The sequence below is a fragment of the Ochlerotatus camptorhynchus genome, unplaced genomic scaffold, assembly GCF_037179485.1.
Source record: "Ochlerotatus camptorhynchus isolate MF236.1 unplaced genomic scaffold, CSIRO-AGI_Acam_v1.1 ptg000036l, whole genome shotgun sequence".
NCBI lineage: Eukaryota > Metazoa > Arthropoda > Insecta > Diptera > Culicidae > Ochlerotatus > Ochlerotatus camptorhynchus.
The window spans coordinates 414,647-440,191 of record NW_027040527.1 but is presented as its reverse complement, the minus strand read 5'-3'; the positions used below and the strand labels follow the sequence as shown (position 1 = coordinate 440,191).

Sequence of the window (25,545 nt, the reverse complement as noted above, 5' to 3'; positions counted from 1 at the left end):
ATATTTCACACGTTTACATTACTTCTTAGTCTTCGCTTTAGCGTTATACTTCTTTTAAGCCGTGATTATGAGTAACGCTAGGGTTATCAACAAGACATTTCACGCATAAGTTGTTGTATCTTTTCAAGGAAGAACATTGGTAATAATGTAGATGAATAGGATCAAAGCAACTGATTTTTTGTTTTTGATAAATTCCGGGTAAATCATCAAGCGGAATACCACAAACGTAATAGCTCTGAGAACGTTCTGTTTTCGATAGTGTAAAGTGTTAAATCAAAAATTTTAAAAATGAATCTAGAAGCTAATCAAAACAAAGTCTAAGTGATTGTGAAAACAATTTAAACGTAATGAAAAAAGCCATAAGTGAAGTGTTGCAATAAAAAATAAATTATTATTTCCAGAGTCCATCCCGTTGAAATTAAATGAAATGCTATATCAAATCAAGAGTCGTGTTTAATTGGAATTTTTTAAAAAGTAAGAGCTGAAGTAATTTTGAAAAAAAAATTGATGATTAATGTTTAATTTTTAATAGAAATAAAAACGTGAGTTTAGAAACTTCTAACAAGGAAGCGCAACCAGAAAATTGAAACTACGCGAGGTAATTGGTATAACATATTTATTTCGTATTTGGGGTGCTAATCTTCGCTTATCCACGGTCACCATACTTGGTCGCGTCCATTGTTGGGATATTGGCTAAAGGTTTATCGGGCCGATTGTGTGAGCTGCCGACATCCTGATATAGCTAAATCAGCACCTAAGGCTGTTGATCGGACTGGGGCGATCCCCTGGGTCTATTCTTCGCTTCGTGACTGCGTGCCACTAAGAATAAACTCAGAGTGCGTGGTCATCGGAAAGGAAACTTCGGCCTCGCTAGCACCACCCGTTACCACGTGGTTGCCACAATCCACGAGTAGTCTGTCTGGGGAAAATTAGCCACTGCCAGAGCGAATCGCCCAGACTTACGTCCCGGGTAAAACTCAACAACCAGTCCTGATCAGATCCTTGCTCTCCCAGTGTACATCTCCGTCGACCTACGGAAGCCGGGAGTCCCCTTCTTGGTGTTATTAAACGCTGTATTGGCGTTCAAGTCGCCCTTTTGCACTCACCCACATAACATAAATGGAACTCGATCATCAAAAATTGACCCCATTTCAGTGATTTCAAGTGGTATAGTAGGACATCGATCTGTCAAACTGATTATACCAGCTGTAAAATGAGAATGGAGATCAAGGGAGTAGTCAATTCTATTAAAATAATAATAATAACGTGGTTTATGATTCTATGTCTTCTTAGCACTCTTGGACTCATGTATTTGTATTGCCTTATTCATTTACGTTATTTATTTATAATCATAAAGCTATCTTTATGAAATGCATCATCTTGCTTCACACAGCATAACATAAATTAACGTTTGCATGAAAAATTTGGAATTTTTTGCCGATTTTTTAAGCGATGACATGCCCCCTTAAAAATGTAATTTTAAGCTGCCATATGTAAGCTGTTTACAATTCAGTTTTGAAAGCGATACGTATTGTTTTTTTTTTGTAATTATGACCAAAACTGGAGAAACTCCAAGTGAATTCTTGTTTATTTCTTTAAATTTTTTCTATGATAAACTTAGATAACAAATGTATCCATTTTTTCATTAAATAGCTGTGGTGGAATTTCTTCTTCTTGGAATTAAAACGTAAAACAGACATAAATCTCTGGATATTGTGTTTTGAGCTGACCTTGCATCTTTCTATTCGTAAGAATTTTGCAACAAGGACACATGAAATCGAGTGCTTATCGACCTTTCCTGTAACACCCAAGGTTTCAACCCTCTCTATGTTTCTCAATTGCGTACAATTGAATGTTTCTGCTCAAATCCCAACAAAAAGATCTACTGACTGGTTATCTATAATATGCCTGTTTTACAACGCGCTTGACTGACTTCTGACTGACTTGAAGTCACGCGTTAATATTTAAATCCTTTGATAAGCCCCCTGTGCCCTAAAGCTAATCTAAACAAGAATGGCCGCATTACCTTGACAATTTGCCTTTTCGGTCATTCTGTAACTCTTTACTCCTATGGTAAAATGCGAACATCAGTGTGTGCGTGAAACATGCAAGACATTTCCTTAACTTTTCACTCCAGAGAGTTCTCTACCACCGTTAGTATTAGTGAGCAGTTTCACGAATACATGCGTTTTACTGGTTGAAAATATAAATAAAAAACCACTGTCAAGTCGAACACTTTGACAGCTGATTTTGTGGTTGAAAATAATAAACAAATCGATTTTATATGGCTACACTAGCTACGTTGTATTAGCAACAATCAATATAAAACTATCGATTTTAAATTGGCTCACTACTTGACTAGCCTATTGGTCCCAAGCAAATCGATTACGTACCTCACTCTAGTCTAAATTCTAGTACTACACTATGTTTGTTTTGATTCGCTATGAAAGTTTGACAGATTAAATGAGGGGTTATTCGATTTTCCTATGTTTCGAGGGGCGAATCAATTAGCTTGGGACCGAAGATAGTACCAGAGCTGAGCCAGAAAGTTGAGCACGTTTCTTCCGGACCTACTAGTCTTAGAGTTACCTCTATGGTATTAGTGAGATCTTGCGTCGTGAAGTCAAGTGAAAATCCAGGAGGCTGGCAACCCAATATCAATCCTATACGTTTGACAGTAGGCAACATCACGGGCCTTATTTAAATACGGCCCACCTGACGTATACATGTTGCAAAGGAACGGAAAATCGTTTTACAAGCAGTAAGACAAGAGCAGATGATAGTATCAAAAACATGGCCGCCAGTCAGGCCCATGGAAAAATCTCATACAAGATAATACATGAAGAGACGGCGGCTCGCTGGTACTATGGTGGAGTGAAGAGATAAGACAAAATCCGCTAGATTTCAAGCACAGATTGATAGATGGGATTTTATCATAGCACGGAGAACAAATTCGTTAAGTTAAGATAACAATCCTAATAGTTACTTTCACATAGAAAAATATTGTTGTTTGTGGGAAAACTATAGTTATTCCAACATTAATTTGATCGTCAACTCAATCATATCTACCTAATAGATTCAACTGTTCATCTTATACTCAATTCAACTCTAACTTTGATCAATTATAACAACCGTCAAATGTAATTTATTTATATAATTTGGTTTCAAGTGATCATCATAAATCCACATACTTTTAACTTGTGATGCGTAGAGCAGGCGATAAGATAGCTGGCTCTCACGCAGATGAACACGGTTCAAATCAAAGCTGAATGTTCTTGTTCACTTTTTTATGATGATGCAGTTGTGTTTTTGCGATCGATGAAGAAGCAAAACAAACTTCCTTAATATGTCGATAATGAAGAGCAGTTCGTTTAAAAAAACATTGTAAAATTTTGCTTTCCTAACAATAATTTTCTTGAATCAACTAAAGCATAGTTGTATTTTGAAGTTTGACGTTTGTTCATCTACTGAAAAATATAGTTGAGCCAATCGAGGAGCCAACTATGGACTATAGTTGTTGCCCTCTATATATAGTCAAATCAACTATAGTTTCGGGTTATCTCTAAAACAATTGAACAATATAGTTATTTTGACCGGAAAAATAATTGCGTCTGCTATAATTTGTTCTCCGTGAGGAGTAAAGAGTTACAGAGCCACCCTCAACGTCAATGTTTATACGTTATTTCAAAACTACTCAAATTTGGGTGAAATTCTCCCAGATCGGTCACAACTGAACCTACTCAAAAATGGGTAAACTATGTTGAAAGTGACAAGTTGGCAAATGGACGACATTGGTATGGACCCGACCGACGTTGTTCAATTGTTAACCTGTTACTCCCAACATAGTTTACCAATTTTTGATAGGTTCAGTTTTGACTGATTTAACTCAAACTTGCGTAGTTTTCAAATAGCGTATACTGAGCATGTAACCAAATATCTGCTTTTCTTTCATAAGGACCAATGTTACAAACGTAACACTGAATTTTCCACGAATTTCTTGAGAATGAAAACTCGTTCAAGTGAGCTACCACAATGTGCTGTAGGGGAAGTCCCCATAGCTGATAGAATTACTGGGCTACATGATTCTTTCCTTTATTTAACGTCGGTCTCTGTTCCGCAATCTAGTGCCAATCACCGACGGACATCGATTGCCATCTATTGACGGCAATCAAATGTGCAGGAAGACAGCTTCCACACCTGCGTAGGATATAGCACCCATTCAAACACGCATGGGCCGGGACCAACGGCTTTACTTCCCTTCCGAAGGAAGACGTGACCAGAGATTTTTATGCCTCAGAAAAATCCCACCAACCTCGACTGAGATTGAACCCAGACCCATTGGGGTGAGAAAGCAGTCACGTTTACCACTACACCACCGGTGCCGGCTTACTGGGCTACGTGTATTGGCTTTGAATTACAAGATATTTACGAAAGAAACCATTGCTTACGTTTACGACGCCGTCGCCGCTCGTCGATCACGGGTGCTCGACATATCGCCATGTGTGTCCGGACGTTGTGACCGGTCTGGTTGTCGAAATTATCGACGGGCCGTCGCACGATGATGCGAGCCGGTGGATTACCGACTTCGAGGACCATGCGGTGAGTCACATAACATATGTGGAAGTTCTTGAAAAACTGCTAACTAAAAGTTGATCTCTTTTTGTGTTGCCTCAGTGGTGTAACTGGTATAGTCGGACATCGATTTGTCAAAATTAAATTTTCATGATTCGACACTGAGCGTACATGTGGGCCAATGTCGTAAACGTAAGCAATGGTTTCTTTCGTAAATATCTTATAATTCAAAGCCAATCCAGGTAACCCAGCAATTCTATCATCTATGGGGACTTTCCCTATACACATTTTCATTCTCAAGAAATTCGTGGAAAAGTCAGTGTTAACGTTTGTGACATTGGCCCTTATAGAGGTTTTCACGTCTGGTTGTATTGGTAGGATATATGAGAGCGTGTTAGTGAATATCCGAGGAAAATACATAACAAATCGATGTCAAACTCATTTTGACAGATCTACTTTCATACATTTTTTAGGTTAGCCAGAGGAAAATAATAAACAACTTTACACGGCGTTGCTCCCGCTAGTGTGCGTGCGTTAAACGTCACTAATCTCTATAACGAACCTCGCACGTATCAATATATTGACGCGAAGGGGAATTGTTGACAATAATATTGATGATGTGATTACATAAATATTGTCAATACCGATGTATTGACGTCAATATAAAATGTATTGACAATACGGTTATTGTCAATAAAAGCAATCGTGTAGGGTTCACTTATGAAAGAAAAGCAGGTATTTGATTGCACGCTCAGTACACGCTATTTGAAAACTACCCAAGTTTGAGTAAAATAGGTCAAAACTGAACCTATAAAAAAATAGTAAACTATGTTGGGAGTGACAGGTTAACAATTCAACAATGTCAGTCGGGTCCATACCAATGTCGTCCATTTTTCAAATTGTCACTCCCAACATAGTTTACCCATTTTGAGTAGGTTCAGTTGTGACCGATCTGGGAGGATTTCACCCAAATTTGAGTAGCTTTGAAATATTGTATTGTTGAGGGCGGCTCTGTAACTCTTTACTCCTATAATGAAATCCCATCTGTCAATCTGTGCTTGAAATCTAGCGGATTTTGTCTTATCTCTTCACTCCACCATAGTACCAGCGAGCCGCCGTCTCTTCATGCAGTATCTTGTATGGGATTTTTCCAGGGGTCTGACTTACGGCCTAGCTTACGGCCATGTTTTTGATGCTATCATCTGCTCTTGTCTTACTGCTTATAAAACGATTTTCCATTCCTTTTCACCATGTATACGTGAAGCGGGCCGTATTTACATAAGGCCCGTGATGTTTCCTACAGTCAAACGTATAGGATTGATGTGGGATTGCCAGCCTCCTGGATTTTACACTGTAGTGAAAGGTTAAGAAAATGTGGAAAATGTCTAACATGTTTCACGCACAGACTGACGTTCGCTTTTTTCTATAGGAGTAAAGAGTTACAGAATGAACTAAAAGGCGAATTGTCAACGTAATGCGGTCATTCTTGTTTAGACTAGCTTTAGGGCAAAGGGGGCTTATCAAAAGATTTATTAACGCGTGACTTCTAGAGTAACATTTGAAATGGGCCTATGTGCAAAACGTAAACAAACCAGAAAATGAATTTTAAATTTTTCCGCCACTATTCAATTCATATTTAAGAAAATGGAAGTATTTAGGCGTTTATATTGTTCACAATAACAATAGTAACTGTATCTCAATATACAACATCAACAATATGCGAAAAGCTTTCAAAAATATTTGAAAATCGATAACAATTTAATTTCAAAACAAATCATCGGCCCTGCCTCAAGCAGTAGGGCCTAGCTTTGGTTTGAAATTACCCAATCATCGGCCCTTCTACGTCACTAAGCTTATCAATTAAATGAAAAAAAAAGAATGGTTGGCCGTTTTAGCGTGCGGGCCTATTGATGAATCGAACAATTTCGTTGATCGGCCGTTTCGAAAATCGAGTTATTTTTAATGATTTTTCTCGATTATGTGGAACTTTCCTACCCGATTAGTAGCTATCAAGCGGTGCTAAAGAATGGTATCAAAACTCGATTTGTTTACGTTTTGGACATAGTCCCATTTCAAACGTTACTCGAGACTTCAAGTCGGTCAGAAGTCAATCAAGCGCGTTGTAAATCAGTCATATTGTAGATAGCCAGTAGACTGATGCAAAATTTGACTTTTTCGCTCCACAGTGCTTAAATGGTTTCAAATCGGGTCCTGATTAGCCTCCCAAAGTTACAACTCATTTGGTTAGAAACAGACTTCGCACAAGCCATTTGAAGTTTACATGTAAATTACTATGGGAAATCTAAACTTTTTGTTCATTGCCTTCTAGTCTTTTTTCATGTTTAGCTGCGCAACAGTTTCTCAGCTACAACTTTGCTGAAGATCGTTTCTATGTAAAACGAGACAGAAAAAAGTTAATAATTATTTAAGATATTGGTAGACTTATGACATGATCAAGCAGCTGCTCTGTAGGCAACACTGTATTTTGCAGTGTGACATAGTAACCATGATTTTTGTGTCCTATTCAACGCCCCAGAAACACCAATGTTGCCTGCTGAGCAGTTGATTGAGCATGATCATAAGACTTCAGCGCATTGAACAATTGATAACTTTCGATCCTTGCATTTAATCAAAAAGTGGTTTTCAGCAAAATTGTAGCTGTCTTTCTTACAAGTACAGTTGAAAGCTTTTGAAGCAGACCGATATGGTGAATTATTAGATAGAAATGAACAAAAATCTTGGTTTTACCATAGTAATTCCCATACAAACTTCAAATGGTTTGTGCCATCTCAGTTTCTGACCAAATGGGTTCAAATTTTGAGAGGTTAGTCAGAATCCGATTTGGAATCGTTTAAGTATTTTGGAGCGAAAATTTCAAATTTTGCATCACTCTAATAGCCAGTCAGTAGATCTTTGTGTTGGAATTTGAGCAGAAACATTCAATTGTACGCAATTGATAAACATAGAGAGGGTTAAAACCTTGGGTGTTACATGTATCAATAAGCGCTCAATTTAATTTGTCCTTCTTGCAAAATTATTGCGAATGGAAAGATGCAAGATCAGCTCAAAACACATAGTTCAGAGATTTATGTTTGTTTTACGTTTCAATTCCAAGGAGAAGAAATTCCACCACAGCTATTTAATGATAAAACTATTGTGGATACATTTATTATCTAAGTTTATCATAGAGAAAAAAAAATTGAAAAAAATTTCCCACTCAAATTTAAAGAAATAAACAAGTATTCGCTTGGAGTTTCTTCAGTTTTGGTCATGATTACAAAAAAAAGCAATACGTATCGCTTTCAAAACTGAATCATCGCTTAAAAAATCGGCAAAAAATTTCTACTTTTTCATGCAAACGTTAATTTATGCTATGCTGTGTAAAGCAATATGATGCATTTGATAAAAATAGTTTTATAATTATAAATAAATAACGTAAATGATTAAGGCAATACAAAGACATGAGTCCGAAAGTGCTAAGAAGATATAGAATCATAAACCACGTTATTATTATTATTTTAATAGAATTGACTACCCTCTTGATCACCTTTCTCATTTTAAAGCTGGTATAATTAGTTTGATAGATCGATGTCCTACTATAAAGGGTGTCCACGATGAAATTGCCACACACAACATTGATTCGCAAAATTCGAGTTTTCATCCGATTGCCATCAAATTTTCAGGGATTGAGAAATAACTATTAAACTTCATTTTACCATTTTACTCGTATTTTATTTACAGTCCATACGCAAATGCCCGCACCTTGGCCTTAACCCCGGCCATAAGATTCTGCACAACCTGTGAATCAACCGTTTTTTGCATGTAAACCCATACTTTCTTCAGTTCCTCGACTGTCTTCACTACCTTAGGTCGTTTAAGAAGGTGCTGCTTCATAATCGCCCAGTACTTCTCGATGGGGCGGAGCTCCGGAGTGTTGGGAGGGTTGAACATTTTCGGCACGAAATTGACCTTATTGTCCGCATACCACTTCAGCACGTCCTTGGAGTAGTGGCATGAGGCCAAATCCGGCCAGAAGATTGTTGAGACGTTGTGGGCCTTCAGGAGAGGAAGCAGTCGCTTCTGGAGGCACTCTTTTATGTACACCTGTCCGTTCATCATGTCCTGGGTCACGAAAGGTGCACTCCGCTTCCCGCACGTGCAGATGGCTTGCCAAACCAGGAATTTCTTCGAAAATTTGGACATCTTCTGAGTGCGGACATGCTCCGGAACGCTGAACTTATCCTTGGCCGTGAAAAACAGGTTGCCGGGGATCTGTTTTAAGTCGGCCTTCACATATGTTTCGTCGTCCATGATGCAGCATTCAACTTTCGTCAGCATGTTGAGGTACAACTTCCTGGCACGGGTTTTGGCGGACTTGTTCTGCTTCTCGTCGCGATTAGGGGCCTTTTGTACCTTGAACGTTCGAAGCCCAGCCTTAGTTTTGGCCTTCTGGACAAAACTTCGGCTTAGGTGCAGCTTCTTAGCCACATCCCAAACGGAGGCGTTCGGATTTCGGTTGAAGGCCCCAACTACGCGGTTGTGATTTTTGGTGTTGTACGGAATACTTTTTCCTTCACTTCTGGGCTTCCGATCGGTGGTCAACCGTTCCTCGAACCGCCTAATCACTCGCGACACCGTGGAATTCGCAATTCCCAACGTTTTAGCGATGGAACGATGCGAGAGATCCTTGTTCTCGTGATGAATGCGCAAGATTTTATCACGCACGAGCTGTTCTTTCGACTCCATTTCCGCGAGTTTTGATCACAGGACTTTAAAACTTGCAGGATGTAAATAATGCACTATGAACTAAATTCACCCATATTTTCATTAAATTCTACCCAACGGTTAAAAAGTTAGAGCAATTTCATAGTGTGGCAATTTCATCGTGGACACCCTTTACCATATTGATGATCGAGTTCCATATATGCTATGTTGCTGGGTGTACTAAAGGCTCAATGGAGAAGTTTTTTAAATGTGCAAAGAAATGCTCAATGGTGTTTTGGAAGGAGCATTTATTGTAGAAACACTGGAATAAGAGACCAGCGGAGACACTGTTATGATTCCAATCGAATTGTCGAAAGCGGTTCCAATCTGCAATGTTTACAAATGGTTTGCTTCAATTAGGGAGGAGTATTAAAATCGTTTAACAATCTCTCATGAACTCGATCGTCGGTGCATTGGCGAAGTCACTCGCAAGCAGTTACAAATGCAAGTGATGCCAGGATTGCTTTGATGTTTATCTTGTTGCCAAATTCATGTTTTTTTCTCCACTGGTCTCTTATTCCAGTGTTTCTAATTTATTGAGGAAACTTTGAAAGATTGTCGAGCATTCATTGAAGGAAGCTGCAACAAAGGCAATTTGACGTAAATCATGGAACGTGAACAAACATTTAATGTAAAATAAAGTGTTCCTAAACCAAAGCATACGCAAAACGGCGAAAAGTGCGTTTGTTTGAATTGATTTTCTAGTCTTTTGCAACTGACTCTTGTGTCATTAGAACCGCTTGCATGTGTCGGCCTCAGGGAACCACAATTTACATGACTTTTTCGCTGTGTGCAAACAGACACAAAGGGGGAAAATTTGCGTAAATTACGGTGATATAGTGATATGAAAAACAAAAGTTTGAAGCCATTTTATTTAAAACGAAACTATTTATTCACGCTTTTTTCTGCTAAAACTGCATCTTTACACTTTTTTGATAGGCGTTGTTGGCAGGGCGACATATGCTACGGTTTTCCGCCACTTTCTGTTTATTATTTAATGGTAATACATCGTCAGCTTGGTTCGTAGCGTTCCCTCCCCCTGCCAGCATCGTTTCTCGTTTATTATTTTCTGTTATCAATATGATTCGCATTCAGTTATTACCTCTAGCTGTTAAAAGTATTAAAAATGTCGCTTGGTCATCCGCTAAAAATATAAAATATATAAAAATTTAATTTTACGCATACATCACAATTTTCGTCTAAATTTTAAGATTAAATTTGGCCGAAAGGATTCATTTCTGTAGTTACGGTTAAAAAACATTTTCTAGATTAATTACTTTTAGGTGTAAATATTTGCAGCTGTTGCCTTTGCATTTTATTATAAATATAAATTAAAATTTTCGATTTTTCAAAATCACCAATTTTTCTAACTAAATTTTTGCTCCTCAATTAAAATCACATTTTTGTTTGAATAAATAGATTTTTCTCGCATCGAAAAATTCATTTGCCTCCAGGTTGTATGTTCGTTTGCATTTGATCAGCTTGGCTGTGGGATTTGCTCTTTAATGAAATTTTGGAAAAAAAAACAAAAAGAAAAGAAACGATTTTGCACGCTTAAAAGAGTAAAAGGCGAAATTGAACGGTGTTAAGATCGACAATGAACGGATTCTGAATCGTTGTTGGGTGTGTATGTACATTTGTCCGAGTCCGGGTTCTATTGTATTAATGCTGTGTTACTTGCTATGTTAAACTATTGTATTCGTTCTATCAGTATAAGATGGGAATAATTCGTAGGTGCGGTGTTTAATCGTAATTGTAGTGAAACTATCAGTAGCTCTGTGGAAGGTTAAAAGATTAGAATGTAAAAGTAGTCAACTAGTAAACAAAAAATCACCACCACCAAATTAAAAGAAAAAAAAAACTCACACTGTTCACAGAATACCGGCTATGGAATGTTACTCGTAAGTGCTATGATTAGTATGGAGATAAGAATCACATTTACTTGAGCTTATGTTCTGGTTGTCCGTTTATCGATTATAAGTTATTTGCAAATAAAACCTTGCTGCATGATTTGTTCGTCTCTAATATAAAACTATATATCAAACAAAAAACGTAATCATTAATGCATAAAAACAAATCCATTAAATTAATAAGGAATTTTCACACGTTAGGATTCCAAAAAGAAGCAAGTACGAGACCAATGTCAATGCTACACGCGCAGAGTAATCATAACAGGAGATGCACTTCTTGGAATATGAACTTGTTGTTTGTTTTGATGCTACCGATCCTTAAAAACTAGCGCCCATCACAAATCGATGTTCAACTATTGATATTGCTGCCGCCGTTGAGTTGATTGTGAGCCATCTGGAGGATGTCCTTTTTCTCCTTGGGGAATCGCAGCTCTCGTCCAGCCAACCGAGCAGTCTCTAGTTCTCTTTCGGCAATCGCCAGCTCTCTGCTGAGCAGTCCAGGATTTTCGTGTTCCCGTTCGATCCAATCGAGAGCCATTTGCTGACGCATTTCGTCATCCAGCGAGCGGTTCGAGTAATGGGCTACCACCTCCTGTCGGGAGCATTGCCTCTCGCGCATCGCCTTGAGTGACCCGTTCCAGTGCAGCAGCTGGAACACCGTCATCAACTCCTGGAACTCGAGCATCGTTCGACCTTTGTTAGTTTCCAGCATGAATCTGCAAAGGATTACGGTTGGGTTAGTGTTTATTTTCAACGTTTCGGTTGGATTCATTTCAGCCTTACCTAAACGCTCCGATTCCCGTGTCCGGTCCATCTTCCTCTTGGTTTTCGCCTTTGAACGACGCGCGGGCCTCCTGGACTGCCTTTTCGATGAAGTCGTCACTAATCCGACGGGACGGGTGTTCGTTGAAGACGGAATTCATTAAAGCTATCTTGGCGGAACTTCGTCGAGCCTCGGCTTTCGTGGGGCAATTCTGGAATGAGCCAACATTTAAACCATTAGCACGGGGTTTTTATTATTATTTAAAAAAATCAGTATAGCTGGAACACAGAAAAACGAAATCATATGTGCTTTTTCGAGTGATTCATTAAAAAAAATGTTTTAGGTTTCTTATAGGCCACCCTCCAGTTTGATTTATAATCCAAACATATCATCAGTGTAAATAATGGTAAAGATTGATGAAGGCTTAGAGGTCGCGCAAATGGTTTGAAATTTGTATAGGAATGACTATGGCTGCATTTCAAATTTCACTCTAACTTTTGTTCTAGTTGTCCAACTCCTGGTTGTAATTTGTGGTTGCTATAAAAATTTCCAACAAACTTGTTGCAGTCGGTTTGGTAGCAATTCAAGAAAGACAGAAATGTGTAAAAATGATAAGATAGGGTAAATTGATAGGGGAATTTACGTATTCTCGGCAACCTAAGCAGCGACCTTCTTTCTATAGCCTTTTTCTCTAAGGAACGCACACATATGCAGTATTGGTTTGCTTACAATCTTTTGCTGCCAGCTACTCTAACAATTTCAGTCGAAAGAATGGTCAAAAACTGTTTTGAAACGCTTTTACAAAGCTCCAATCTTCTCTAGTGAGAGCGAGTATTGTCGGCAACCAGTTTTTCTTCGGCAGCCATTCCATTTGAACTGCATGAAAATCTGCTGTTCTATTATCGGCAACTCGAAATCAGCTACAATTTGTAGTGCGTGTGTTTCATTTCAAGAAAATCTTGCTAGATTGTTTTTTCTCAGTGGTAAAAATATAGTCAAATTGAAGCTGAAAGCATAAAGAATCGTTTGCATGCATTCAGTGAAGTGTTTTCGTAAGAAAATCCAGTGAAAATAGTGTTTCAATTTGGGTTGCCGAAAATAGTCTGGCATGCCGAAGCCGTCATTTCCCCTAGTTGAATATATACAAGACAACAACAACAATTTTATCATCAACGTGTAGACTACTATAACACAAAAGTAAGTGAAATTCAATAAATTTACCAAAATCTCCATTTCATCTTCAAACTGTTTGTGCGTCCTCTAAACCTTCGTCAAACTTTACCATATTTTGGGTTTATGAATCAAACTGGTGGCTTCTCTTTCATTTAAGGCTAGTGTGAAAACGTTCTATCGACAGTAATTGTTCCAGACAAATTTGGACTAAAATGGGTCCAATTTTTGAAGGACGTGATTTACACTGAAATATATGAAATACATAAAAATTGTTCTTGAACCCTCATATGAAACATGAGAACCAATACCTTCGTTTGGTGGGCGTTTCACCTATACTGATTTGTTTTAACTAAGGTTTCCTTTCACAAACTCCATGATTAGCCATAGGCTTGTGTGTTTTTTTGTAACGCAGTTAAGAGCAGATTATACCTGAAAACTTCCGAAACAGCTACCACCGGGTAGGGTTACGTAGCACACGTAGGGTTGGCTGGTCGAAGGGATGGATTCGTATATCACAAGTGCGCCATTCTTTAGCTCTGCTCCCCGCGCTGCTTTCATCTGCCAGAACTCCTGTAGCGCTTCGACGACATTTACTGTAAATTGATAAAGAAATAAAAATGTTAGTACGTTAAAGTACGACTTAGATTGTATTTTATGTAACATGTCTTAAACTAGCATGACATCTAGCGTGAGCATTATCCAAGTTGCATAGATTCTTAGATCGAAAAAAGTCCGGGATATACGATTCTATGCAGACTAACGTTTTTCAATGGGTACAATTATGGATCACTGGCTGCCCTCAGGTGAGTTGAAGAAATTTATAGTCATATTTTTTTTTTTCAAATTTCATGCATAATTTAGCTAAGTTTGAAATTATGAAAATACAGATTGAACTACAATAACGATCATTTTGACGTTTCAAGATTATTATTAGTTTTGTTTTTAAATAACAGTTCGTTTGTTTGGAAGACTCAATTGCTGAAGCTTTACGGAGCCGTTGCAGTATTATAATAGTTGTCAAGCCGTGTTATAGATGTTAAGGCCATGTTCGCGTTTTTAAGCCTATTATATGCCATTTTCGTGTTTTGAAGCCATTTTGGTAATAGTAGTGTCGGCTAGTGTAGCAATTGTGTGACCATTTTTCGTGTTTTGACTTTTTAAGGGTTATTACAGCGTTTTCAAGAATAGTTTAAGGAACAGGCACGGCAAGGGAGGGCCGTAAGGTAAATATTAAATTGTGTTTTTATGCAAAATGTGGGCCAACATTAAACTTTTAATGTACAGAATGGAAATCGATTTTATCAATTTTTGCTATTGACCACTTTTCACTCAATCTTACTGTATGAAAAATATCGATGACATGTTTTTATGTTAAAAATCCCCGGTGAAAATCGGTGAAGCTGGGAATGAAATACGAAGCGGTAGAGAAAAAGTACAAGGGATTTCAAAAGAAGCAACCAACGGCAACAGGCAACCATTTAGGCATCATCATAGGTAAGTATATGTACATCATCAAAGGTAAGTCACTGTAATTGATTGATTGATTGATTTATCTTCATTAAGGAGGCTTTCAGACTGAGGCTGGTGCGCCTCCAGTCACTGTAATTTTAAAATGATAGCATTTGCAAATAAAAAATATTAATTTAAAACTACATGAACCAATAAATGCTGGGAAGGGCTACCGTGGCACCCAATTGAAGCGATTTGGATGGGGAGAGTGAAAATGTCAACTCCCTGTTGCTAACATTTCGTGGATAAAGGGCGGGCTCTTCTTCCCATTCATTGGGGCATCTTCCTGTTGGATGGCTCTTTTTCAGACCAATTGACTGATCAAGTTGTTGGAAGGAGATTCTTTGCTGTCCCAAGGAGATGAATAGGCGAATTGACGATCAATCCATCCATTCGTTTTTGGTCCTTCATACAGCGATTTGCTGATGTTAATCAGAGGTTATTAAGCTTGATCAAGTTCAATAGTGAGGAGAGCCCACAGCCATCGGACTAGCTTTCGTGCTACAATGAGTGTAGACCACTATCATCATAATCATAATCATTCACGGAAGAACAATTGACACACCTCAACAAGGGGCTAGGATACGCGGTTACAACCAAGCCAGACGTGGAGCAGATCATCATTGACGTAGAAACAGCGATTACCAAAACACTTCCAACATCAACACAGAATACGGTTAGGACTATCACATCGAACATAATCAAGGACGGACAGGAACAAAGTCGCGCCAACGAAAAAGAAATTCGGATTGTAAAGGAGCTAAAAAGTAAAGCAGTATACTACGTGAATGCAGACAAGGGAAACGCGGTCGTTATCATGGACAAGGACGATTACGATAATCAGATGACAACGAAGACTAAGAACGGACCGTATAGACAGCTTCGAGTAGACCCCTTACAGAACATAGTGAAACGCGTGGAGAAAGCACTGAAGGAGTGCAAATCGATATTAAGAGATGGAGCAGGTCGTTTACGGGAACCCAATCCCATTCTACCCAGGATCAAAGGTCTCCCCAAAGTCCACAAACCGGGAAATGAAATGCGAGAGATCGTGTCTGCAGTTGGTTCCTCCACCCACAAGCTAGCGAAGTGGCTAGTCAAAGAGTTCCAGAGTATGCCGAATCAGTTCCAGAGTAAAGCAGTTAGTAACACCCAGGAGTTCGCCCAACAACTACAATCTTCAGGAGACACCAACGAGGACGAGATTATGGTATCTTTCGACGTCACAGCTCTTTTTCCCAGCGTACCGGTCAAGGAAGCGATCAACCATTTGGAGGAATGGCTATTAACACAAAGAGAGGATGCAGCATGGAGAAACAAGGTTCGGACGTATCTTAAGCTGACCCGCCTTTGTATGGAAGAGAACTACCGTGCCGATTCAAATTTCGGACACTTAAACTCGAATTTCGGACACTTTTAAAAGTTGATTATCTCGGTCGAATATGATCCACATGTCTTGTAAATTTTAAATTTTTTTGACTAGTGCCCTCCACGATCATCTAACATTATTACTTTGTTTCTAACTGGATGTAATATTTAATTAAAAATGAAAGTGTCCGAAATTTGAATCGTCCGAAATTTGAATCGGAACGGTATTCAGCGTAGTTAAACGGGAAGCCCTTCCACAAATTTTAGATGAGATCAACAGAATTCACAAGGATATCAAATCCACTCACGAGGTAGAAAAAGACGGGAAACTCGCATTTCTCGATTTCTAGTCATCAGGGAATCGTCATCATCTTCCTCGCTTGAATACGAAATTTACAGGAAACCAACAAGCACCAAAAGAGTTATCCCCTATTCTTCCAACCATTCGTTCCAGCAGAAAATGGCCGCTTTTCACCACATGATTCATCGAATGCAGACTCAACGATACAGGAAAGGTTATGGAATTACAGTACATCTTCGAAACAGCAAGACTCAACGGATACAAGGAGACCACAATCCAGGCAATCATCGATAAAAAAGCGAGAATTCTACAAAGGAGATTATTTACAACCCTCCCCGCAGCACCTGAACCATTGAAACGAGTGTCCGTTCCATTTGATTAAGATATTACTTGTAAGCTAAGACCACAGTTAAAACAATTCGGATTAGATTTAGTTTTCACCAGGAGACATAACCAGTTGAAATCATTGTTAGGATCCACTAAAGACCCAGTTAATGTTTTAGGTAAAGCAGGTGTATATAAAGTAAGCTGTAATCATTGTAACAAAGTATATGTAGGACAAACCAAGAGAACTTTAGCAACTAGATTTTAAGAATATATAGCGGAGGTTAATAAGGCCAAAAAGCAAGAGGAAAAAGGACTAACATATGATTTCAAATCAAAGGTTGCAGAACACATCTTCAGAGAGGACCACCAACTATCGACGGAGGACATCACGATTTTACGAACCGTATCCACACCATGGAAATTGGATGTTGCAGAAAGCCTCGAGATCAACAAACAACGTAATTCAACTTTAACAACAGGGATCAAGGAAACGGACACACATGGCTTTTCAAGTTACTACCTAGGGCACATCAACGAGTAAGTAGCGGAGTACCTGTTCCTACAGGAAATTAAATTTAAGTTTACCTAGTTTCTAAGTGAAAATGTACCTGTGTTAATATATATTGGTAAATGCGATGTTTTTCTTCAGTCGAGTATTAGTACAAGACACTGAAGAAGTCTGCACATTGTAGACGAAATACGCGTATCTATCAAGGATAAGCAAAAAAGGTAGTGGAATTAAAGGAAATTACTAATCCTTCTCTCTCTCATTATAACGAAATGTCATTTACATACAGAATAAAAAGAAGAGGTCCCAAATGAGAGCCTTGGGGGACTCCTGAGGTAAATTGAATTGGGGTCGATTTTTTTTTCGTTGAATTTAGTTTTTTTGCTGGCGGTTAGTTAAATATGATTCAAGCCATTTCAAGAGTCTTGGCTCAATTTATTTTTTTAATTTGAAGAGTACCATTGGTATGTCAATTCGGTCAAAGGCTTGCCAAATTCCGTATAGAGGGCTTCTACGTGGTTTCCATTATCCATAGTATTTCATGATTAGTCTTTAAATCCAAGTAAGTTTGTCGAGGTCAAACTTCCTTAAAAAAGCCGTGTTGCATTCAGTAATTCTATTTTTGGTTTGAAGAAATAATTTTTCATTAACTGTTGCCTCCATAAGCTTTGGAATGCAAGAGATTATGGCTATGCTACGATAATTACGTTAGTCAGATTTCCGGTCAGATTCAAAAATAGGTACCGTAAAACGGGGTATCTTTGATAATGCGGGTAACTTTGATAGTATAATATAAAGATTAAATTTACTAGTTGTGCTTTTTCAAATTTGAAACATTGGTTCCATATTGTAGCTTAGGGTATTTCCTTTGATAACGTATTTAGTTTTATATAGTATGTGCTACATGTTTTACAAACACATTAAAAAACAATTTTCGTGTTTTTCGCGTGTTTGATTTTTTTTTATTACTTGTGAAATGTATTTATGATATAGCCATCACAAATTCAATGTTGTATTCTTATTGCTTATGAAGTTTTCTAATTATGTACTTGAAATGGTTGAAATTTTCACAGTGAGTAGAAAAATGTTCGAAATTATGGTCTACTAAAAATTGGAACAGATTGGCCAAGTGGTTCCGGTTTTATTCCGGGTTTCCGAGAGGCCATCGGGGGGAGAAAAGGTACCAGTCGTCTAGAACAAGGTGGTGCTGAAAATCCACAGCAACAGGCATTTATGGGTAGTGCTGATTAATATTTTAACAAAATCAACCCATAACCTGGTTCTAAATACTGAGCGTCCACCGGAAGGCCTTCCGATGACCCGGATCAACCTTAATCTGGATTATTATGTATTTTTTTTTATCAAAGTAGGCCTTGATTATTCTCTGCAACTATATGAAATGTAGTAAATTAATGATTTTAGATATATAAGCGTTTCAATGGCTTCAAGTGGTCACCAGATGATCCGCCGGAAGATCCGAAACATCCGTAAAATGTAGTGCTACATAAACTCAATCAAAGAAGGCCTTGATTTGTCTCTGCAACAATGTGAAATGGCTCCGAGTTATCACCAGATGGTCCGCTGGTAGATACGGAACATCCGTAAAACTGATTGCTGTGTAAATTTGATCAAAGTAGGCCTTGATTTTCCTCCGCAATTATATGGAATACAGTAAAATTGTGATTTCTGAAATATTAGCTGGTCATTGGCTCCAAATGGTCACCAGATGACCCACCGAAAGATCTGGAACATCCATAAAATTGGTTGCTACGTAAATTTCATCAAAGTATGCCTTGATTTTTCATTGCAACTGTATATAATGAAGTAAAATTATGATTTTTTATATATTAGCTGGTCACTGGCTCCAAGTGCCTCGCCGAAAGATCCGGAACATCCGTAAAATGTATTGCTGCGTAAATTTGATTAAAGTAGGCCTTGATTTTGCTCTGCAACTACGTGAAATGTAGTAAAATGGCGATTTTTGTTATATTAGCTGTTCAATTGTTCCGAGTGGTCACGACATAACCCGCTCGAAGCTCCGGAAAATCTGATAAATTTGATCCAAGTAGGCCTTGATTTTACTCTGCAACTATGTGGAGTGTAGTAAAATGGTGGTTTTAGATACATTAGCTGTTCAATGGCTCTGAGTAGTCACCAGATGGTCCGTGAGAAGATCCGGAACATCCGTAAAATTGATTTATGTGTAAATTTTATCAAAGCAGGCCTTGCTTGTTCCCTGCAACTAAATGGAATGTAGTAAAATGGTGATTTTTTGTATATTCGCTGGTCATTGGCTTCGAGTTATCACCAGGTGGTCCAGAAAATATGGAACATCCGTAAAATTTATTGCTGCGTAAATTTGATCAAAGTAGGCCTTGTAAAATGTAGTTAAACGATGCTATTGATGTTGCTTCTTACAGTCGTTAGTTAACTGCCTCCTGTCAAAGTTTATTCATGAGTAAGTCTTCATCTTAGCTTTCTTCAAATTGAATTCAACATTTCAAAACAGCGAAAACAATTGTGGTAAGTATAGGGTTTAACATATCATCATACACCTGCAATTTATGTTGAAAGTTGTTGAACAACATCGCCGCACGTTTCCAACAAGTTCACGGACTACATCAAAACAAAGTAAACATAACATTTATCTTGCACAATAAAAAGCAGTGGTCAACAACAACTAATGGGAGATTTTAGTGTAATATTAATGAGAAAAAAATCATGATGTGGAAATCTACTTTCTGTGGGGCAAGATTAATGTATTTCATACTTTGTTTTAATGTAATACGTATACTTGTTGGAAACATGCAGGGATGTTGTTCAACAACTTTCAATGAAAACTGAAGATGATCTTTATATTTTGTTATCTTACCAAAAAATGCCTTTTTCTTCAATAGATGGTTTTGAATAGAAGCATGCTTTGGCAACAAGTCCTTCTTAAGTACCATTAAGTTTTGATGAGTTTATTTTATACCTGCATTATAAAAAAAAATACTGGTATTAATATTAAATAAAGAGAAATCCGCTGAAGTGTTTTTGCAAGACAAAGACCATTCCATGCAAATAAGGAAAAAGTATCCAGGTATTTTGTTTTTAAATGATGTTTAAATTTTGTTTGTTCAATTTTAAACAAAATATGCAAAGGACGGGTATACACTACTGCTAAAAAAAAACTCAGGGTACACTGGAAAAATAAACTCATAATTTCATAAATATATTACTTTTGCTTTCCTTTTTGCTCCTTGAGTTAAAAATTGTTTAAATTTGCCTCCTTAAAAACAGCTATATTAAATTGCTTCTTGTAATCGTTACTTGTTTGTTGACTATTATATCTCCAATAAAACCTTTGAGGCCATATTTCACTCAGCAACTTATTTTGCTTATTTCTTCCCGGGACTTTATTTTATGTATACTATCTGGAAGTGGGCAAATATTGTGGTTGAAGGGACTATTTCATGCAAAAGCATGTTTCAAGTAGACTTGTAAACCGGTTATGTCATCGGCAGCGGTGGCGCAGAAACTATTTTCGCCTTGGTAGTACTTGCCACACAACGTGATGCTGCTGGTTTGAATCATTGATAGAATAACCTTAAAAAAGTTTCTTCGTACATACTCCCAACAAACCCCCCGCCGACTGTAAAATGTCAGGAGCGTCAGCACAATACCGAACAGCAGCTTTTAATCCCCTCGGAACTCAAAAATAAGAACGGTTATTTCGTAGATATCCTCCACGGTTCCATGAATACCGAAGAAACCAAAAGAGCTAGCTGCCAGGACACCCAATTTTGTCCTGCCGCTCATCGGAGAAGTGATAATGATCTCCGCCCCCAGAATCAAAGCCTGGAGAGGTTATGTCACCAGCACACTTAACGGAAACCTGACTAATTGAGTGTTGTTTTCAGCACAGTTCTAAGCTATCCCTTACCCCGCCGAATTGGAGAACAATTCCACAACGAGTCCTACAAACATTTTCGAAGGTAGAAATATGAATAATTTTGCTGGGAGAAAATGTTCTAATTATAATTTGTCTTGTAGCTCCCATCGGGATGGGTGAATCTGACAGACACCTAGATGCATTCAAGTCAGAAAAAGGCCTTTATATGAGGTAACCAAACCGATTTAATTTAGTCATAGCTGGAAGCTAATCGCCATGCTTATACAGGGCCATTTCTTTCGTCGTCACGCATGCGTCTCGGTGAACGGACTACAAATCTGGAGTGACAGAGTCAAAGTAATCATACATGGGAGTATTTGCCATTAAGCAGAGGTAGTGGTTAAGTAGCATTGTCATCACGGGCAGCATCCTTCCCGCAGCCAGAGTAATAATCCGCAGCAGTACCGTTGAAATATACTGCTCGGGCAGAAACACCATGAAGCTCAAGTAGTGGTAAAGAAACGGTGGACGGAAAACGGCGAAAGTAAACAGTAAGTTCACTATGCTTTCAAGTACTGTGGTCGTAAGAACACGAAGGTTCGAAGCAGCAGCATCAACACAATGCGAGGTACCTGCTAAACTGGTGTAGTGTGTAACCAGTATCCTGATTGACTGGTTCAGAAGTTATTAGTTAGTAAGTTTTTGAGGTTAAGGCCCAGTTAGGTCCAGGGGGATTGCCACCGTCTATTGAAACCCGTAACCCGTAACTCTCTAAAACTCATCGAGCCGGTACCCCATACACGGAACCCTTGGAGTCTTCATTCCTTGAAGGACGACACCCAACAAACCATCCGCGACCCTATGTCACACACAATAACCGTGAGCCCAGTACCCACGATTCAGACTACGAAATATCCATCATCTTAGGTATAAGTTTGATCATTTATTCCCTCCTCCTCGTATGTACTAGCGAAGCTCTTACCCTCATTTATGTATTTACCTGAATAAACGTAACCCTAGCAGCACACTTGTCGCAAACGGCAACTCCTATGTGATTTATTCCGGTTACAATCAAGTTGCCTCAACCTTTAGAGACGGAAGTGTATTGCTTGGGAAATTATGCAACGTGGGACTAATACACATTACAACCTGATTGTAAAACTCAATTTTGAGACTTGTTTTGGACACGGTATCTCTGTTCGAAACATAATTAACAGTCAGAGTACTAAGGATGCAAAGCGCATGACGATGCTGTGAACAAGCATGGTTCTCAATAACGGGACAGTCATGCAGTGTTGCAACATCGTCATGCATTTAGCTCCCTTGGTCTTCTGACTGATTAAATAAATAGTACCGTAAGACGGAGTGACATTGAAACTAGGAAGTCGCATTGGGCCAAAATTGAAAAATGTTTATTGATGCAAATATCTTGAATATACAGAAAATGATGTCTAGTATATGGTTTTTGAGCTTCTGGAGTAAAGTGTAGATAACATTAACTAGTTGTTTTATTTAATTTGTGCTGTGAAGTAAAGTGTCATAAATAGTAGAAGATTTTTTTAAATGTCCACAGGCAAACAAATGTTTGAAAACACTTTTATGAAAATAGACGAAGGCTACAAGCGATCTTTAACCATACATACGAAGTACATTGGGCTACAAAATGGTGAGTTGACAACCTGGAAGGAGCGGAATACCTAGCCCTGGTCCTCACAAGTTCCTACTTCACGCCTCCTCGAGTCATATGATAACAAAAGACTACCAGCTGAAACATGGACACAGCTGGTTGGCGTAGCCTGGGCAATGTTGCCAGTCCGGCAATAGCAAAGTGAAGAGGTGCGACGCGAACACTGGCGCGGTAACCATAGTACGGTGATAGAGGAAATGCTTCACCAAACCTGAGCGTCTGCTCACCATGGAGGTGCGGCTCAAAACGGCGTCTGTTCTCCATGTTAGGAGCGGCTGATCACCGTCCTAGTGCCAGCGTGGGACTCTAAACAGAGCTGTGCACGATGGTCCCCCGGCGAGACAGGGGGTTGGGGCAGGCCCAACAAGCCGCCCTGGAAAAAAAACAAAGTTGCAAATACCGAAGAAAGAAATACGGATCGGAACAATCGGCACAGACCTACGCGACGAAATAAGGACTACGATTGGAAACTCGGAACATGGAACTGCAAATCGCTCGGCTTCCCGGGTTGCGATAGGTTAATCTATGACGAACTTCAACCACGCAACTTCGAAGTCGTAGCACTGCAGGAACTTTGCTGGACGGGACAAAAGGTATGGAAAAGCGGGCATCGAGCGGCTACTTTCTACCAGAGCTGTGGCACCACCAACGAGCTGGGAACCGGCTTTGTAGTGCTGGGTAAGATGCGCCAACGCGTGATTGGTTGGCAGCCGATCAACGCGAGGATGTGCAAGTTGAGGATTAAGGGCCGTTTCTTCAACTACAGCATCATCAACGTGCACTGCCCACACGAAGGGAGACCCGACGACGAGAAAGAAGCGTTCTATGCGCAGCTGGAGCAGGTGTACGACGGCTGTTCGCAACGGGACGTCAAAATCGTCATCGGCGACATGAACGCTCAGGTAGGACGGGAGGCAATGTATAGACCGGCAATCGGGCCAAACAGCCTGCATGCCGTATCGAACGACAACGGCCAACGATGCGTGAACTTTGCAGCCTCCCGGGGTATGGTAGTTCGAAGTACCTTTTTCCCCCGCAAGGATATCCACAAAGCCACCTGGAGATCACCTGACCAACACACAGAAAACCAAATCGATCACGTTCTAATCGACGGGAAATTCTTCTCCGACATTATCAACGTCCGCACGTACCGCAGTGCGAACATAGATTCGGACCACTACCTAGTTGCAGTATGCATGCGCTCAAAACTCTCGACGGTGCATAACACACGTCGAAGTCGAACGCCACGACCCAACATTGAGCAACTACGGGACACCGGAGTTGCCCAGGACTACGCGCAGCAGCTGGAAGTTGCACTACCCACGGAAGAGCAGCTTGGCGCAGCTTCTCTTGAAGATGGCTGGAGGGACATCCGTTCAGCCATAGGTAGTACTGCTGTAGCGGCACTAGGTACTGCAATCCCGGACCGAAGAAATGACTGGTTTGACGGCGAATGCAAACTGTTAGTAGAGGAGAAGAATGCAGCACGGGCGAGAATGCTGCAACACCGCACGAGATTGAATGTGGAGCGATACAGACAAGCGCGGAACAGACAAAACTCGGTTTTCCGAAGGAAGAAGCGTCAGCAGGAAGATCGAGATCGCGAGGCGATGGAAAATCTGTACCGCGTAAACGACACACGGAAGTTCTACGAGAAGCTAAATAGTTCGCGCAAAGGCTACGTGCCGCAAGCCGATATGTGCAAGGACTTGGACGGTAACCTTCTCACGAACGAGTGTGAGGTGATTGAGAGGTGGAAGCAGTACTATGACGAGCACCTCAACGGTGAAGCAGCAGAAAACGAAGGTGGCACGGCAACAGACCTTGGAGCACGCGCAGAAGACGACAGGCTACCGGCCCCTGATCTTCAAGAAGTTGAGGAGGAGATCGGTCGGCTGAAGAACAACAAAGCAACTGGTGTAGATCAACTACCAAGTGAGCTATTGAAATACGGTGGTGAAGCACTGGCTAGAGCGCTGCACTGGGTAATTGCCAAGATTTGGGAGGAGGAGATATTACCGGAGGAGTGGATGGAAGGTGTCGTATGCCCAATCTACAAAAAGGGCGACAAGTTGGATTGCTGCAACTACCGCGCGATCACACTGCTGAGCGCCGCCTACAAGGTACTCTCCCAAATTCTATGCCGCCGTCTGTCACCATATGCAAGAGAGTTCGTGGGGCAATACCAGGCGGGATTCATGGGTGCCCGCGCTACCACGGACCAAATTTTCGCGATTCGGCAGGTTCTGCAGAAATGCCGCGAATACAACGTGCCCACACATCATTTGTTCATCGATTTCAAATCCGCATACGACACAATCGATCGAGATCAGCTATGGCAGATTATGCACGAGTACGGATTTCCGGATAAACTGACGCGATTGGTCAAGGCGACGATGGATCGAGTGACGTGCGTTGTTCGAGTATCGGGGACACTCTCGAGTCCCTTTGAATCTCGAAGGGGGTTACGGCAGGGTGATGGACTTTCGTGTCTGCTGTTCAACATCGCGTTAGAAGGTGTGATCAGAAGAGCTGGGATAGACACGAGTGGCACGATATTCAGGAAGTCCATCCAGCTCCTTGGTTTCGCCGATGACATTGACATTATGGCACGGAACTTTGAGATGATGGCGGAAACGTACATCAGACTGAAGGCTGAAGCTAGACGGATTGGACTTGCCATCAACGCATCAAAGACAAAATATATGAAAGCAAGAGGTTCTAGGGAAGACAATGTTAGCCTCCCACCCCGAGTTCAGATTGACGGTGACGAAATCGAGGTGGTCGAT

General features: G+C 39.9%; 2 protein-coding genes across 3 annotated transcripts in view; one reads left to right on the top strand and one right to left on the bottom strand.

Annotated features, from left to right (window-relative positions):
- Positions 1–25,545, top strand: part of LOC135710422 (transmembrane protein 65) — a 620,863-nt gene that overhangs the window by 259,894 nt on the left and 335,424 nt on the right. The window lies entirely within an intron of this gene.
- The window catches only part of lft (lowfat), a 215,336-nt gene continuing 199,995 nt past the window's right edge, over positions 10,205–25,545 (bottom strand). For both annotated transcript variants that reach the window (XM_065232949.1, XM_065232956.1), the window contains 3 exons: positions 13,612–13,775; positions 12,030–12,220; positions 10,205–11,962 (listed from right to left, as the gene is read on the bottom strand). In XM_065232949.1, coding sequence (XP_065089021.1) covers positions 11,596–11,962; positions 12,030–12,220; positions 13,612–13,775 — 722 coding nt within the window. In that variant the 3' untranslated portion in view covers positions 10,205–11,595. The remainder of the gene's footprint in view (positions 11,963–12,029; positions 12,221–13,611; positions 13,776–25,545) is intronic.